The 15,359-nt window shown below is 44.6% G+C and overlaps 1 protein-coding gene across 1 annotated transcript in view; it reads right to left on the bottom strand.

Moving 5' to 3' along the window:
- The window catches only part of LOC130582272 (receptor-type tyrosine-protein phosphatase T), a 21,198-nt gene extending 6,333 nt beyond the window's left edge, over window positions 1-14,865 (bottom strand). Inside the window, exons 1-7 of the mRNA XM_057380884.1 lie at window positions 14,773-14,865; window positions 12,911-13,027; window positions 11,499-11,653; window positions 8,987-9,122; window positions 7,651-7,800; window positions 5,093-5,266; window positions 1,520-1,651 (exon numbers count right to left, since the gene is read on the bottom strand). Coding sequence (XP_057236867.1) covers window positions 1,520-1,651; window positions 5,093-5,266; window positions 7,651-7,800; window positions 8,987-9,122; window positions 11,499-11,653; window positions 12,911-13,027; window positions 14,773-14,865 — 957 coding nt within the window. The remainder of the gene's footprint in view (window positions 1-1,519; window positions 1,652-5,092; window positions 5,267-7,650; window positions 7,801-8,986; window positions 9,123-11,498; window positions 11,654-12,910; window positions 13,028-14,772) is intronic.
- Window positions 14,866-15,359: the final 494 nt, after the last annotated feature.

Here is a 15,359-nt window from a genome sequence, read left to right as displayed (position 1 = left end):
AAAAAAAAAAAAAAAGATAAAATTTGTCTCTGGATTCAAAGCCAAGATGCAGAATCGAGGAGAGTGGATTGGAGAGGGAAACAGAAGGTTCAGAGGAGCTCTGGTTCCTCGCAGAGTKGTGGRACTCTGTGGGGCACCAGCARAGCTCCCACTGGGGCTSKAGGGGAATCCCACAGAGCTGCTCCYGGTGGGACATCCCTAAAGGACTGGCGTGATTGATTTCTCCATCACCAGCCAAAAACAAGACCAGTAATTTCCCTGCTTTCAAGTGTGGTAAGACARGGAAGAGACAAATGAAAAATTAATCCATGAAGTACCAACTGCTTGAGGGTTCCTCTCCTCTCATTGAACAAGTGCTGTAATGGGTGAATTAGCCATGCCAAATGTACTCTCCACACAAATTGCATGATTATGCCTTTTTCAGAGCTGTTATCCTCTGGCACTCGTCAGCAAGGTGGCTGGAGACACCAGGGCAGGAGGAATGGCAGAAACTCCTCCCTGGCAAGCTCAAATCCTGAAAATAATGCTGTGTCCAGTAGCCAAAAACCAACTTGCACACGGAATTAAAACAAAAAAAAAAAAAAAAAAAAAAAAAAGATAGAAAACACTATGTTCTTCTCAAACTGTGCAAAATGCCTTTCTCGGTATTACAGAATCATGCTGGCAATCTCAGGGGAAAGATCCTTCAATTTATTTCAGCTCTCTTGGTTTTATTCTTCTGGAAATACCATGTGAAAAAGGTAAGTGTGAAACACACTGGTATTGTTGTAGGGACTATTTTTCTGAACCAAACACAGATAAAAATATGGAAGGGAAGAAATTTGGTTTGGGAGAGAAATTTTGGCCTGCAAATGCAAAGTAATTCCGTAACATAAGAGGTACATATGTAAGACATTTTAATACTTTTAAATACATGAACTTTATATACTTTTATATCAAAGTATTTATATAATAAATGGGGAGACCTTATAGCAACTTTCCAGGACATAAAAGGGGCTTACAGGAAGGCTTGAATGGGACTTTTCAGAAGGGTATGGAATGATAGGAAAAGGGGGAATAGCATTAAGCTGAAGGATGGCAGAAACAGATGGGATATTGGGAAGGAATTGTTCCCTGAGAGGGTGGGCAGGCCCTGGCACAGGGTGCCCAGAGAAGCTTTGGCTGCCCCTGGATCTCTGGCAGTGCCCAAGGCCAGGCTGGACGGGGCTGGGAGCAGCCTGGGACAGTGGAAGGTGTCCCTGACCATGGCAGGGGTGGAATGGGATGAGCTTTAAGGTCCCTTCCCAACCYAAATCCTTCTCTGACTCTGTGATCCCTATTAATGGCAGCAAGGATCAGAAACAAAGAACCAGGCACATGGACTTCTTCTTCACTGCACCCCCAAACATCACCTATTACTTTCCAACTCCCCATGATTTATTTATTGGGGTGGGCAGGCTGAAGAAAGTGGCAGGAGCAGCTCTGCAAACCACCAGGATTTGAGGAGGAGCTGATGTGGCAGGGATGAAGAGCCACTGACCTGTGCTGCGTCCATCTCGTTGAGCATCACCACCGAGGAGCAGTTGTAGTCGAACACCAGCCTCCAGAAATCYGCCACCGTGTTGGGCAGAGGGTGCTGGGTGACAATGAAGGCAGCAGGTTGCTTGTGGCTCTAACAAAAGAGAGAGATTAGTTAAAAAAAAATTAAAAAAAAAAATTCAATCAACTTTTATTCAAAGGAATATTATAGCCGGGAGGCTGTGGGGAGGCAATCGGAGCCATTTAACCAGATTATACAAATCACATCTCCTGCTCCTTGTTATCGCTCCGCAATGAATGAACGCCTCGTAATGGGATTCTTTTGCTCCCAATGAAGACATTTCATTAAAGAAGTGTCACAAGAGCAGAGATTACCCAAATCAATTATTTATATTTTGAGACTCAGCAAATAATGCTAATTCTACTATTACTACTACTGCTACTACTATCACTAATATTAATAATTGGAAGGAAAACAGCTGGAAGCAAATGCTCTCCTTTATGCTGCAAAGGCCTTGAGGAACTCCAGAAGGGATTATTCCCATCTGCTATGGCTGCCTGGGGGTKCAGTGTGGCAGAGGTGGCACATTTGGAGCCCAGCCATCCTTTATGAGTTTGTGGGGCACMATTCAGAACCTGTGACCGCGGCATTTAATTTCTGATATTATTCTTTCACCTCAAAAAAGCCCCCCTGACCTCCGTTTCCCTAAGCACGAAGGGGTGGAGCTCCCAACCTCTGTGGAGCTCAGTTAATGAACGATTATGAGGCTCTCAGAGATGAAAAGGAACAAGCTGAAAACTTTATCATTTTCCAACCATGGCAAGCAAGGCTTAAATGAGCYTGGAAACTGCACAGTCCTTTGTGCTGTACATCTGTGAAGCAGGCTTGAATCAAAAGGCACGCTAATTCTGGGGTAAAAAAAAGAAAAAAAATCACAAAAAAAGCCTCCAAGAGAAGAAAATTTTGGGTTTAAAGCAAAGAAATAAGTAAAACCCTGAAGTATTAAGCTGCCCATTGTGGGGGTTTGCCTTTCCTCCTCCGTGTGAGTCAGATGTGGGTAGAAGTGCTGGGCAGACCATGCTGGGAGGGGGAGAAGATGCTTCTGAGTGTGCACATGTGAGGAGGGTGATGGGCCACAACGTAGAGAGAAGAAAAAGGAAACAATTTGTTGAGAAATTAAAGTCTGGAATGGACTTCTTTCCCCGTATTATGCCTTTCACATCTAGAAACACCAGTATGGGTCAAAAGCTGTGAAGTACCAGCCCAATGATGGCACCAGAGTGGCAAATAAAGAGTGAGTCTTATCTCTTAATTGAACATCATCCTGCTCCTGCTATGATTATTTCATTGTGTGCCAGCAGCAGACTGCAAACCTGGCTGAACTCGGGGCTAAGGTCACATGAGCTTGTGGGGTTTGCCATTAGGACACGAAAGAAACCTTCCCCAGGTGAGGAACCAGGTTCACTGTCCTGTTTTAATGGGAAAGTGACACGGAAACGTGAATTATGAATTCACATTGTAAGGGAACGTGTGTGGGATTGTGGGGGAGTGATGATGTCAGGGAAACATAAACTTACATTTTCTCCAAACCCCATGGATTAAACACAAATCYATCATCACTTCTGCATTGCTTGGCTCATGATGTGACTAAAGCCTCATTTTTTAAGGATTTTGTTCCATTGTTTCAGGGAAAAGTGAGGGACAGTACTGCTCCTTTCAAGGTAATATGGGGTGGACGGTATCCTCTATAAGTCCATGCTCAGCATAAGACTTCAGACATGAAGCTACAGGGGAAAAAAATAATTTTCAAGTCTGTCCTCAACAGGAACAGCTATGAAAATGCAGGATTTTGGCTGTTCCCCTGTGATTTTTTTTTGTCCCCAAAAGTTCCTGATTCTTTTATAGAAAGATTAAGGCRAGCCAGAGAATATCGTAGCAGCTGAATTTCAATGACAGGTGAAAAATTGCTTTGTACTAAAAAAATTAATTCACTGGAATTTTGTGGGGAAGGATACAAATATTAGCAAAGGGATTTGAGGTAATGAGGGCTGAAATGTACAAACATTCCCAATCCCTAAGAAACCACAGAAGACTAGACTGTGCTTCTGCAGATGTGCAAAGGCACTGAACACACTTTGAAAAACAAGTTTCCTTAGGCATGTTTGCATTGAAAACATCGCAATCTTACTGAAAAATATCTAAAATAAATCCTGTGACCATTTRACTGAATATCTTAAATGCAGCAGTGTCACTATTTCCCAAAGAGTGAAGAACGGACAAAATTAAAAATCACTGCCACTGCCACGGGGAAAATGATGGCATTTCACCCTGGATCATRTTTACACAAGCTCCAACTGCAATAATTAGTGGCATTAAAGACATCTGTGTCCAAAGGCACCGCAGCAAAAAGAAGCCATCAACATAATTCACCCTCCACAGCTGACCCGTGCTGTGAGATCCCAGGCTATAAACAAAACAAGGGAAAACGCCTTTGGACAGAGTCACATCAGCTCAACTCACGTCCTTCAGCCTGAAAATATTTTGCACATCTGATCCCTGCACTCCCACATTCTTAACTGCACAAGATCAAATCAATCCCTCACTCCACACTGCAAATTATCCTTTTCAAAGAGCTGACCTGGCAAATATTTATCTTCCCAATGGATACAAGACCCAACATAYGGGAAGAGCTGTCCCACCACTGCTTTGTGCATCTGCCTTCCTGTGATACAGCCTCAGATTGCACACTGAGGGATGTCTTTACCAAAAATTTCCTACCAGTGTGGAGAACCATGGTGTGTGATCACAGAATCACACAATAGAATAGAATAAGCTGGGTTGGAAGGKATCCTCAAGAATCATTGAGTGCAACTCCTGGCTCTGCACAGCACCRTCCCCAAGAGTTCCCAAAAGCRTTGTCCAAAAGCTTGAACTCTGTCAGGCTGCTKCTGTGAYCACTTCCCTGTGATAATAACAATCTAGAGAACATATTTTGGTGATGAAGAGGAAATTCATGTGCTTTGCCTGGTTTGGAGATATTGATGCCTTAGGATTTTTAGTTTCTATATTTTCATGCATCTGTATTCTTGTACTTCTCTAGTACAGTGCTAAAGTTCCTGCTTTCCCATCTTTAGACCAAACAATTCCTCTCTGAGCCTGAATCCAAGGACACCTCGCTGCCTCAGAGCCCCAAAATATGGAAACAACAGAGAATTGGGGGGAGCAAGATTGGGGTGGTTGACATCATCATCTGAAGGTGTCATTGGGGAATTGAGGCCCAATATATGAATAAGACAGAACTTACAAAAGGAGAGGTTCCTGTGACTTAGGGTCCATTTTGGGTGTAGCCTCAGGAGGAGACTTTGTCTGCCCTTAATGCACCAGTAGGCATGGGTTAAATTTGTCTGCTTTTATTCTCTTAACTTTCTCTGGCTTCTGTTTCAGGTGAGCTTTGTTTTAGGCACCAATATCAGACCAGCATTTACAGCTAAATAACTTCTCCTCTTTAAATCCATTCTCCCAGAAAATCACCCCGAGAAGGAACAAAGCRGGTGGGGGCAGAGCAGTGCTTACATCCATGAGGGCAGCGTTGATGTAGTTGCTGGATTCGCCATCCACAGAGATGAGGAAGGGCAGGCARCGGTCCAGGGGCAGCACGTCCATGCAGCGGTTCTTGTCGTGGTTGCGTGGCAGGAGCCCGATGCTGCAATCCTCCGGCCGCACCCGCGGTGTCACGATGTTCAGGGTCTGGCCAGGGCAACAAGGACACAAACAAGCCTTTCAGTTTGCTTCCATGTGCACAATGTGTTTGCTTTAAAGGGACTCGGAGTGGAGCTTTGGCAYCCCAGAGGTAAAAGGAAGGAGYGYTAAGGMRCTGGTTGCTGTTATAACACRTTGCATTTTGGAGATTGYCCTGAGGAACTCCTCCAAAAATTGWGGRCACTCTAYAYCTCCCAACCATTTCCAGCTCTAAACCCCCAGAGCAACCAGACAACATTTCTGTTCTTTCCTAGAAGTTGGAATCAAGTGTCACAGGTGTAAAATGCAGCCTTGAGCTGGTGATGGAGTGAAACCTCCTGCTGTTTCTACCATCTGTACGGTGGAACACAAATCCTTCCCCCTCTACAATGGGTCCTGTGCAGGTGTGCCCTGAGTATTGACCAAGCAGCAGGTCAAACTGCGTTCAGAGCCTCTGGCGATTCCTCAGACTACTGATTTGGCTTGTAAAAACATAGGATAAAATGTTGTTTTGAGGTTTTTTAAACAGAAAAGTCTATTTGTTTCATACATTATTTAGATTGCTATATCTTTTTGAAGTGACATGCAGGATGCTTCGCTTACACAGTCATACCCAATCTCTGGGGCYTTGCTGTCAGTCTTTGGCTGTTATCTGCCTTTGCCACAGCTTGACAAACTATGTTTSCTTAAATCTATTTTTCTTTTGTGCTCCCCTTTGCAGAGGCCTCCTGACAAACCAGTCCAGGTTGGTCAGCAAGGATCAAAACTGGGAAATCAAAGTGAATGCATCTTAACACCAGTGCTTAAGTGGTGGTAGATCAGTGGCTGTCTGATGTCATTGTGTTTTCACTTTCACATCTCCCCTTCCTGAGCAAAGCCTGTGGAGTCCTACAGTGAACTCTCTGCAGCTAGAAGAATACAAAATATTTAGGGGCCGAAAAAAGTCTCACAAAGAACTGGACTTCTGCCACAGAGAGGTTATGAATGAAGAAAAGAGGAAGGTCAAACAATCCAARGTAAAGAAAAGTGTCAAAGCATAAMGCTTGAAATAATACAGTTGCTCTAAATTATTTGGGTTCTACTTTGTCTGGAGATGGAAAGAAAGAGTCTGGCTGGGGAAACAACACAAAATCTCAGGTCCCTGACAGGGCAGATAATCACTGGCAAGTCATCTGCCTGATTAACTCCTAACTCTTATGTCATTCCCCTCTCTCCCTTGTTCCTGTACTGATTCAGATTGCAAAACATTCTCCAGAGTGAGCTTTTGTGAGTCCAGACAACATGTACTGCATGAGAAAGACATCCAGCCTTACCTCAGGGCCAGCAGRACCTAAACAACACAAACTGCAACCACAGATCTATAGTTAGATCAACTGCTTCCTAAAGATTGCAGCAAAGATACCAGCTTTTGCATGAAATCCTGACAATTAGGGCTGAGCAACGCTCGGAGCCAAAATCCCATAAAAATAGATTCTGCAACGAGACAGACATCGAACTTCTTATGCAAAGCACAGCGGAGCAGCTCCTTCCCACAGGAGCTGCCAGCCCCTGGCAGCTCAAAAGAACAAGCACAGAGGCGACAAATCCCATCTCATATCATGACAAAATACACCCAGCAAGCGATGGCTTTTTTTTTTTTTTTAATCGTGTGGTTTTTTCAAACTGCATTTGATGAAGTTCAGCTCTGGCTCCTTCACGCCAAGCTCTCAGAACCAGAAACACTTCTGCAGATCTGCTATCACTCGATAGAACCTGATCTTTTTKTAATTGAACTGTCATCAGTTGGGATCCACATCCTTTATCTCACTATACCAACCCTGATGATTCCCTGGAAGGCTTCAGATAAAAGGCACACATCCTCCCTTTGCACAGAGAGGGAGGAAAAGAGGCCTCTGACTCAGGCTGGGGCTCCCAAAAGACATTCTCCTACTGCAAAAGACATTTTCCTGGGAGAAGAGGTGGGAATTTACTACAATTAAAGCAATTTCCATGTTTTTACTCTGATTGTGAGTGGCCTCAACAAATAGTAGAGGTCTCTTTCCTTCCCATCAAACTCACTTTGCCCTAAATTTCCCACAATCTGCATAAATTACGGAAGAAAATGAACAACAGAGTATTTGTTAAAATAAGAAACCCAGCATGGTGCGTGAAAATTAGTGTCCTTGACCCTCTGGAGTGATGGGGACATCTTTTTCCTTGCTGAAAGCTGAGAAGTCCATGCTCAAAACCCAACCCCTSACTGGCCCAGTAGTACTACAACAAAAATCAACTGAAATCAAACCTTGGCTCAGTGTCCCCCTTATCTGCCCTGCTGGAAATCACAAAGCAACACACAGAAATTGATTAAACACCCTCAAAACACCAAGTGCAGTGGCTGAGACATGTGAAATTACCTGAAACTCATCTTTTATCTGGCTGGAATTGGTCTGTGGATCCAGTCTGCTGATRTTGTAGTATATGGATCTGAACTCACAAACTGGAATGGCCGTGTTGCCACAGAGGCACGCCTCCAAAATGGCATCGTGGACAAACACATACTGCTCCTGCACCAGGGAGGGGAGGAGATATTAAAATCRTATTTTGCATACACATCATGAAATATCACTCTTCTTTTTTCCTTAAGTCATGCCCAATATGCATATTTGGCTCTGTTTTCGCATGGAGACAAATTACACCGTGTGCTGCGTGACAGCTTTGTGAGCGTATTTCATCCATCATTGAGTGTGAGCTCTCACGGATTCATTGCAGATTTACAAGAAAAATGGGAAAGTCAGCACTCTCAGGGATGTTGGGACAAAATGGGGATGGGCTGGGGAGGAAATCAGGTTGTGAAGTCTTTCTGTCCACAACTGGGAGAAAGATGTCAGGGAGGGACCTCCAATAACACCAGAGAATCATGGAATTGTTCAGCTTGGAAAAGACCTCTAAAATAATTGTGTCCAGCCCACACTGACAAATTCACCACTGAACATGTCCCCAAGTGCCACATCTCCATGTCTGTGAAATCCTYCCAGGGTTGGKGASTCCMCCACTGTCCTGGACAGCCTGTGCCAGGGTTGGACAACCTGKCAGTGAAGAATGTTTCCCTAATATYCAATCTTAACCTCCCCTGGYACAACTGTACAGAAACAGCTGTCAGGTCACCTCTTCAGAACGCCRAGCTTGGGGTATTTTGGGTAAAGCTTTTCCCCTGAATTAAGTATAGAAACTCCAACAAAGTGAACAGCTCTTTTCTGTTCCAGGCTATTGTCCTGTCCCTCAGGAGGGGAAGGGGTTAAGGGACACACAATAAAACCTGTGCAAGAGGATAACAGTTCCACAGCAGTCAGTGCAGCTGCTGTGATGGAGCAGATTGCTTCATCAGCACCCAGAGCTGGAATCAAGGAGGTTTTGTTTGCTTAGCTTGTAATTGATATACACTAGGTACTACTGGAGCCTGCAGCATCCCCATGAATGAGTCATGAGAGGCTTTCAGGAGCTCTTTTTTTCCCACCATGAGAATAAAATTAATCAGCGATGCACAGAGCCAAACTCCAAGGTTTGCCCTCCTGTCTCAGAGGCCRCGAGCAGCTGCCGGCGAATTGATTCGGTGCAAACCCGGGCATGTTTGGCCAAGGAAAGCTCTGCATAATCAAGGCACAGAGCGAGCCGGTGTYGACTGAATGAATTTCTGGGCAGAGGAGCTGACAGGACAGCAGCACCTCGAGCAGGGAAGCTGCTGGCACCCACCTCTGTCTGCACCAGGTTGACCCTCTGGGAGCGCAGCTCTCGCACGCAGTTGAAGATGTCCACCACGCCTTCGTTCTCAGCCATGTCGAGCATGATGTCAATGGCGATGAAGCACCCTGTCCTGCCAGCCCCAGCGCTGGAAAAGGGAAATACAGGAGGGTTTGAGTGACCAAGGGAGCGTGGAGAGGCAGGGCTCTGCGGGGGAGAGAATGACAGCAGCACACACTGCGCTGTCTCCTCATGGGAGCTGCTCCTGCTCCCTGCTGAATTCATTTTCCTCTGGAAGGATTTAAGAGAATGAAGGGAAAGAATATTTTTTAAAAGAGAAGCAGAAAGGAAACCTTTGTGTTATTGAACATCAACAAAAAGTTGCAAAAATGCTCGCTGTGATTTTACAGGTCGTTTCACCCGTACACCTCTCAATCACTCAGGGTGTATTGGAGCAGCCCTCAGCTTGCAGACAGACACAATTCCASAAATTTTCTTTCCTGGGACTCTTCAGAAAGCATGCACACCTTTACTCCAGTGGGCATGATGAAAGGAGCTCAGYCCTCAACCTCAAACACTTCTTTTCKCTTTTTAATCCAGAGGGGTTTGGRYCCTGAGGAGGRTGATTTGAAGTTATGGATCATAAATTACAGAGGAAAGAGCTCGAGGCTGCTCAAATCCTTCAGTTCAGAGCTCCCCACTGCCTGTGAGAATTGGGCCATCTGCTGCAAAACTGTGTTGTCATCGTGCCCTCCTTCCCCTCTGGGAAATCACCCAAACTGCCCAGGTGTGAAGGATGGAGAGAGGAGAATRTCTCTTCACATTTCTCTGAAGGAAAACTCTGCTCACACCAGGGAACTTCATCTGCACTGAAAACTCCACCAGAGCCGAAAGCAAGGAGATATGAATGACCACAAATTAATGGACCAGATTAATCAACTGCTGAATAGAGAGAAGATATTTTTCATTTGYAGAATTTTAATGAATAAGTGGCATTTCCTCTCCCTTTATCTCCCAGCTTTTCAGAATTATAACAAATAGTTAGAACAGTTCTATATTTAGAGGATCCTGGCACTTCATAAATATCGAACAGTGATATTATCCAGCCAGGCATCAGTGGAGAGAATTTGGTAATTACCACTTAAAGCAAGGCATTAAAATTCAAAAGCAGATAAATAACATGGAGGAAATGGCATTTATTCATTAAAATGGGAAGGATGAAAAATCTCTCCTTGCAGTCTCGGTGACAATGAGTCAGGTTCAGGCACCTTCCAGGGCGAGACCCGTGTCATGGCACCAAAGGAGCAAACTCAGGCCCTGAGTTTCATTCTAAATGAATTCCCTTCTGCCAGCTCTTTAGGCTTGTAAAACTGACTCACTGCTTGCTAAAAAAAAATATTCTAACAAAACAAAACACCCACCCAATCTAAAACTGCTTAAAAAAGATAAGTTTTAATTTATTTTCCTTTTAAAGTAGTTGTGGGATGCATTTTCTCTCTCAAGACACAGAGTGGGAATTAGAGGCAATTCCCTTTGGATTGGTTAGGGGTGAGATTTTGGGACAGCCAGCTCTGCTCTCTTGTGCTCTTCTTCGGTGGTTCACACATGCCCTGAGCAGACATAGATGCTGCTACAAACCYAAACTCTGGTTTTGTAACAATGCCTTTCCTTGCATTTGAAATAATTTAATTCCTTTTATTGCCTAGCTGGAAGTCACTGGGCAATTTTTTTTTTTGCCTGAGATTCCCATTCCAGTTCTGGGGCTTTCAGGAATCCAGGGTGCCCAAGGGCTGACAGGCAGACAAATTTTTCAGCTCATGAAATCACAGAATGGTCAGTGTTGGAAGGAACCTTAAAGATGATGGAGTTCCAACTCCCCTGCTGTGGAGAGGAGCTGTCTTATCTTCCCCAAGCCCAGCTGGGACCTTTAATGCAGATCTGCAGCACAAGTGGGTACAGAAAAGCCAAGTTGCTTTAAAACCCCCTGTCCTTTTGTGGCACTGTTCTGCCACATGAGGTGAGTTGGGCTGGAATGGCTGTCCCAGACATTCACCCCTTCCCCAACACTGCTCCGAGCATCCAACAGACACAATTCCAGAAATTTTCTTTCCTGGGACTCTTCAGAAGGCATGCACACCTTTACTCCAGTGGTTATTATGAAAGGAGCTCAGTCTTCCACCTTAAACATTTCTTTTCCCTTTTTAATCCAGAGGAGTTTGGGTCCTGAGGAGGGTGATTTCAAGTTATGGATTATAAATTATAAATTATGGAGGAAGGAGCTCAAGGCTGCTCAAACCCTTCAGTTTAGTGCTCCCCACTCCCTGACCCACTTCCCTCATCTCCAGCTCATGCCAGCTTGGCTCCACCACTCTGGGAAAGAAAATTATTAATCTTTCCCTTATTTCCTGTTGAGACCTACGAATGACGCTGCTAAATGGATGAAGTGCTGTCGATTATCACCAGGCAAGAAGAAAAGAGAGGGGAAAGCTGCTGGAGGAGGGGTCCAGGTACAGATCTGACCTACCTGCAGTGCACCACGATGGGTCCTGCCTCCGGGGGGTTGAGGAACTTCACCTGGCGGACAAAGCCCAGGAGCCCCGTGGCGTAGCAGGGCACGCCGTGGTCKGGCCAGCTGGTGAAGTGGAACTGCCGAATCTCCCGGATCTCATGGTAGCCTTTCTGAGGAGACAACACAGCCTCTATTTTTCTTCCATCAGACTGCAGTCAGCACACTCTGCTCCMTGCTGCCTTCCCTCTYGSAGAGGGGTGATGAGMAYGGAGCTCTCACTACACTGGAAACGTATCCAAAGCTGTTTTTTGCTTTAAAAAGGTTTGCAGACAATTCCAGTTCCCAGGGAAGTGGGTAACACTGAGCTGGGAACCAACTCCCAGTTGCACCCTGTGGTCTCAGAGCTCAAACCCAGCTCATCAGGGTGACATCATGTCTGTGTTTATCCACATTCTCTTGTGTTACAGCCATAAACCACAAAAAAATCACTCTTAAATCCTGATTGAGGCACTGAAGCAAAAGGCTGGGRAATGAACACCTGGAAAGTGGGCACACCAAGGGCAACAGCAGATTATCTGCCACCWCCTGCTGAAAATTCTCAGTTTGAGAGGCTGCTGCAAGTGAAAAGGGCAGGAAATGGTACCCAGAACTGCCTTTTCTGGTGAGACTGAGTCATTGGTGTGTGAAAATCACACCTTTATCTGCCCTGCAAAGGGTAACCTAGAACTGTKGGTCAGCTGAGATGTTTTATTGTAYAGGAAATGYRGGTGGRATCCAGMAGCAGCTCCTCTAACTGGTCAGATTTTTGCATTACTATTTTTCATAAAGTTTTTCAACTGTTTAATGAAATATGGAGCTGATATATGAGAAGACTGAAACGATTTTCCCAATGTGGCTGAAGAGCATTGAGCAGGAATTTTTGGAAAAGCTTTAAAACCACTTACTGAGTGTTTGGAATGTAATTTGGACAGACCTGGAATACTCTGACACTTCGACTTCCAATTTCTAATTACAAGTAACAAAACCTTCCAAATCCTGCTGGTTTGGGGATAGTTTTCCTACTCTTGCTTTTATTCTATTCTCATTTCTGTTGAAAGGGGACCCTGCTTGGCATCCACTGTAGCTGGTACCTTTTTTCCTCTGCCATTTACCACTGTGAAACAAGGCAGTTATTATTCCTGGCGTACCATCAGCTATCTGCTGCCTTTTGGATGCAGTCAAACTTTATGCACTGTGGATTCTACTTGTGTGGCTACATCAAGATGTTCCTGTAAAACCATTTGTCCAAAACCAGAATCCCTGTCAAAAAATTCCGTTTTCTGAAGTGAAGGCTGTCCAAACAGCACAGCTCCCATCTCCAGGAGTGTTCTGGGTGTGTTTGCCAGGGTTTCTGAACACAAATTGCAGCTGCCTGAAGAGCTGCTTACCTTTTGGACGGTGAATGTTCGTATGACATACTCTGCCAGTGGCTCTGTCTCGATTAATGTGACTTTAATGTCTCCATAGACTTCGGTGTCATCTGGCCAGTATCGAACACACTTCACCTGGGGGGAAAAGGAAAAAAAATATTGAGAGGAACTAGTTCAGGTTGAGTCAGAGCTGACCTACATTTCCCTCCACTTTCAAGCTGAAGCCAATGCAAATGGGGCTTCCTTCTGATGTGCAGAATTGCCAAAATTAACTGTATAAATTAGATCAAAATTCCTTTGCCATACACAGAAACCACAGCGAGGATTTTTTTTTTAAGTTCCCTTTGTTGTCCATACAATACAAAGAAAACATTTAGATCCCTTTATTTTTTTTAAGTCTTTGAATTTCCATACATGCCCTCCCTATATCAGATAKTCAGAATACCTGGCAGTCACTGCCACCATCCCCTTTTAAAAAAAAATCTGTGCTGCTGCTCCTGCAATTCTGAACTCCCTCTGTTTTAGCCAAAGAATTTCAGTTCACAGGGATTGTGGGATRCATGTTGAGACACTAAATTTGTTTGACTCTGAGCTTTCTTTATCAGATGTGGACACAAACTTGGCATTTTACCAGCTGTGACAGGCTTCAGCTAAGGCTCAAGAGAGAAATCTCCTGAGCAGGTAAACATATCCCAGCTTAGCCAGCTCTAGGAGCCATGTGCACAACTAACAGAAGAAATAAAAGCTGAGGCTGTGCAGCTCCAGAAGGGATCTTTAGGCTAAAAAAGACTATCAGGTTATTAAATGCTCTAGCATGAATGAGTGGAACAATACCTAAAGCTGAAGCAATTAGCTGCTGCAAAGCAGGCTTCATGTTCCAGTTCCAGTCATAATTGAAAGGGGTTTTATAAATATTAAATATGATTAATGTAGGTTTGGTGTGGGTTTTTGTTGTTTGTGATTTGTTTTTTTTCTTTTGCACAGAGGCATTTCTTTTAAACTGAAGTGTCAGTAGAAGGTAAAACAGAATAAATAGCAATAAATGAACAGAAGCAGCTGGCATTCAACCATGAGATCTGAGGGAAATCAAACACAAAGCAGCTGAATTACTAATGGCTCTGAGTAAACGATCATTTAAATTTTTCTTAGAACCAAAGCAATGGAAAGTGACAAACATCAGGACAACATTTTTTAAGAACTTCAGTTTCTGGTAAGCAAGTCTCTAAAASAAAGCCCATGTTGGAGAAAGCCACCCCAGACATTCTGTCTTCCTGTTCCCTGAGGTCCAGACTAAACTTTTTGTGTTTTCCATGTTTGGTCCCATGGTGGGTTTTGGGAATTTCCTTGTACTGACACAGGGATGTCCTGTCCATGCCAGCCCAAAAGAGGGAATTGCTGGGTGTTGAGGAGGCCAAYGCTGCTGGGTGGCCCCAGGATCCACAAAAATCACCAGGAATAGCAACCTCAGGAACTCCAGACTTTGGACTGTCACACAAAGAGGCCTTTGGATAATTTTAACACCATCAAACATCCTCTGGATTTTTGGAGGAGTATTCAAATCACCAGATAAAGAATAACTACTACAGAAGTACATTTTTCCTTCTGTACTGAGGAAGGAGACAGCTCCTGAGCTGGCATAAATTTGTGTAACTCTGCCAAAGCCCAGGCTTACAGCAGGAACACGATCCTTATTAGTCTGGAAGGGAAGCAGCTAAGTATGACAAAATCCAGCATTTTACAGCAAAACCCAGAGTGGCTGAATTCACTTCCTTACTGCAAAAAGCCAAAGGCATTTTGAGCAAAAGGCATTTTGCTGCTGAGCTCTGCTGAGCAGGATCTCGGTGTTAAACCTGGTTTTACACCCGGGAGTGGTGCCTTACCCTGCCCACTTCCACCAGGTTGGTGACCATGACAACACTCGCCGAGTTTTCTTGCCAAATCATTCTCCAGAAATCCTTCACCGTCTCTTGCATGGGCCCTGGGGCAGGAGAGAAGACAAAAGGACATCTCAAGGCAGTGCTTGGAATGCCAATAACTCCTCCCAGCTGTTCTCCAGCATTGTGCTGCTCCCACAGGATCCTGCTCTCCCTTTCAGAGCATCCCCCTGTAGTTCAGGGTTACAGATTTGAGCAGCCTGGAGCTCTCTGAGAGATCAGACCCTTCCTCACTGCAGGTGTTTGATGGTGGTGCTGTAACAGTGGGGATGGCTCCAGCAGGTGAGTGTTTGAGTGATGGGACACGGATGGATGAGAATGAAGCTGTAATTAAGGCTGTGCTGTAATTCACACCTGATGCAGCACTAACATTGCCCATTTCACGCTTTGATATCATTTAATCATGAAGGAGGAAGGAAACATGCAGAAATCAGTCCTTTTCTCGAGTTCCCCCAGAAAAATGCCAGGTTCCAACAGCCAAAGAGCAAGTGCTCACATGAGGTTTGTCAGCCCAGAGCTTCTCTCTCGACCTT

This window comes from Malurus melanocephalus, unplaced genomic scaffold (assembly GCF_030028575.1).
Source record: "Malurus melanocephalus ecotype Western Australia unplaced genomic scaffold, MMel_1.1 scaffold_475, whole genome shotgun sequence".
Taxonomy (NCBI): domain Eukaryota; kingdom Metazoa; phylum Chordata; class Aves; order Passeriformes; family Maluridae; genus Malurus; species Malurus melanocephalus.
This window is presented reverse-complemented; position numbering and strand designations above follow the sequence as displayed.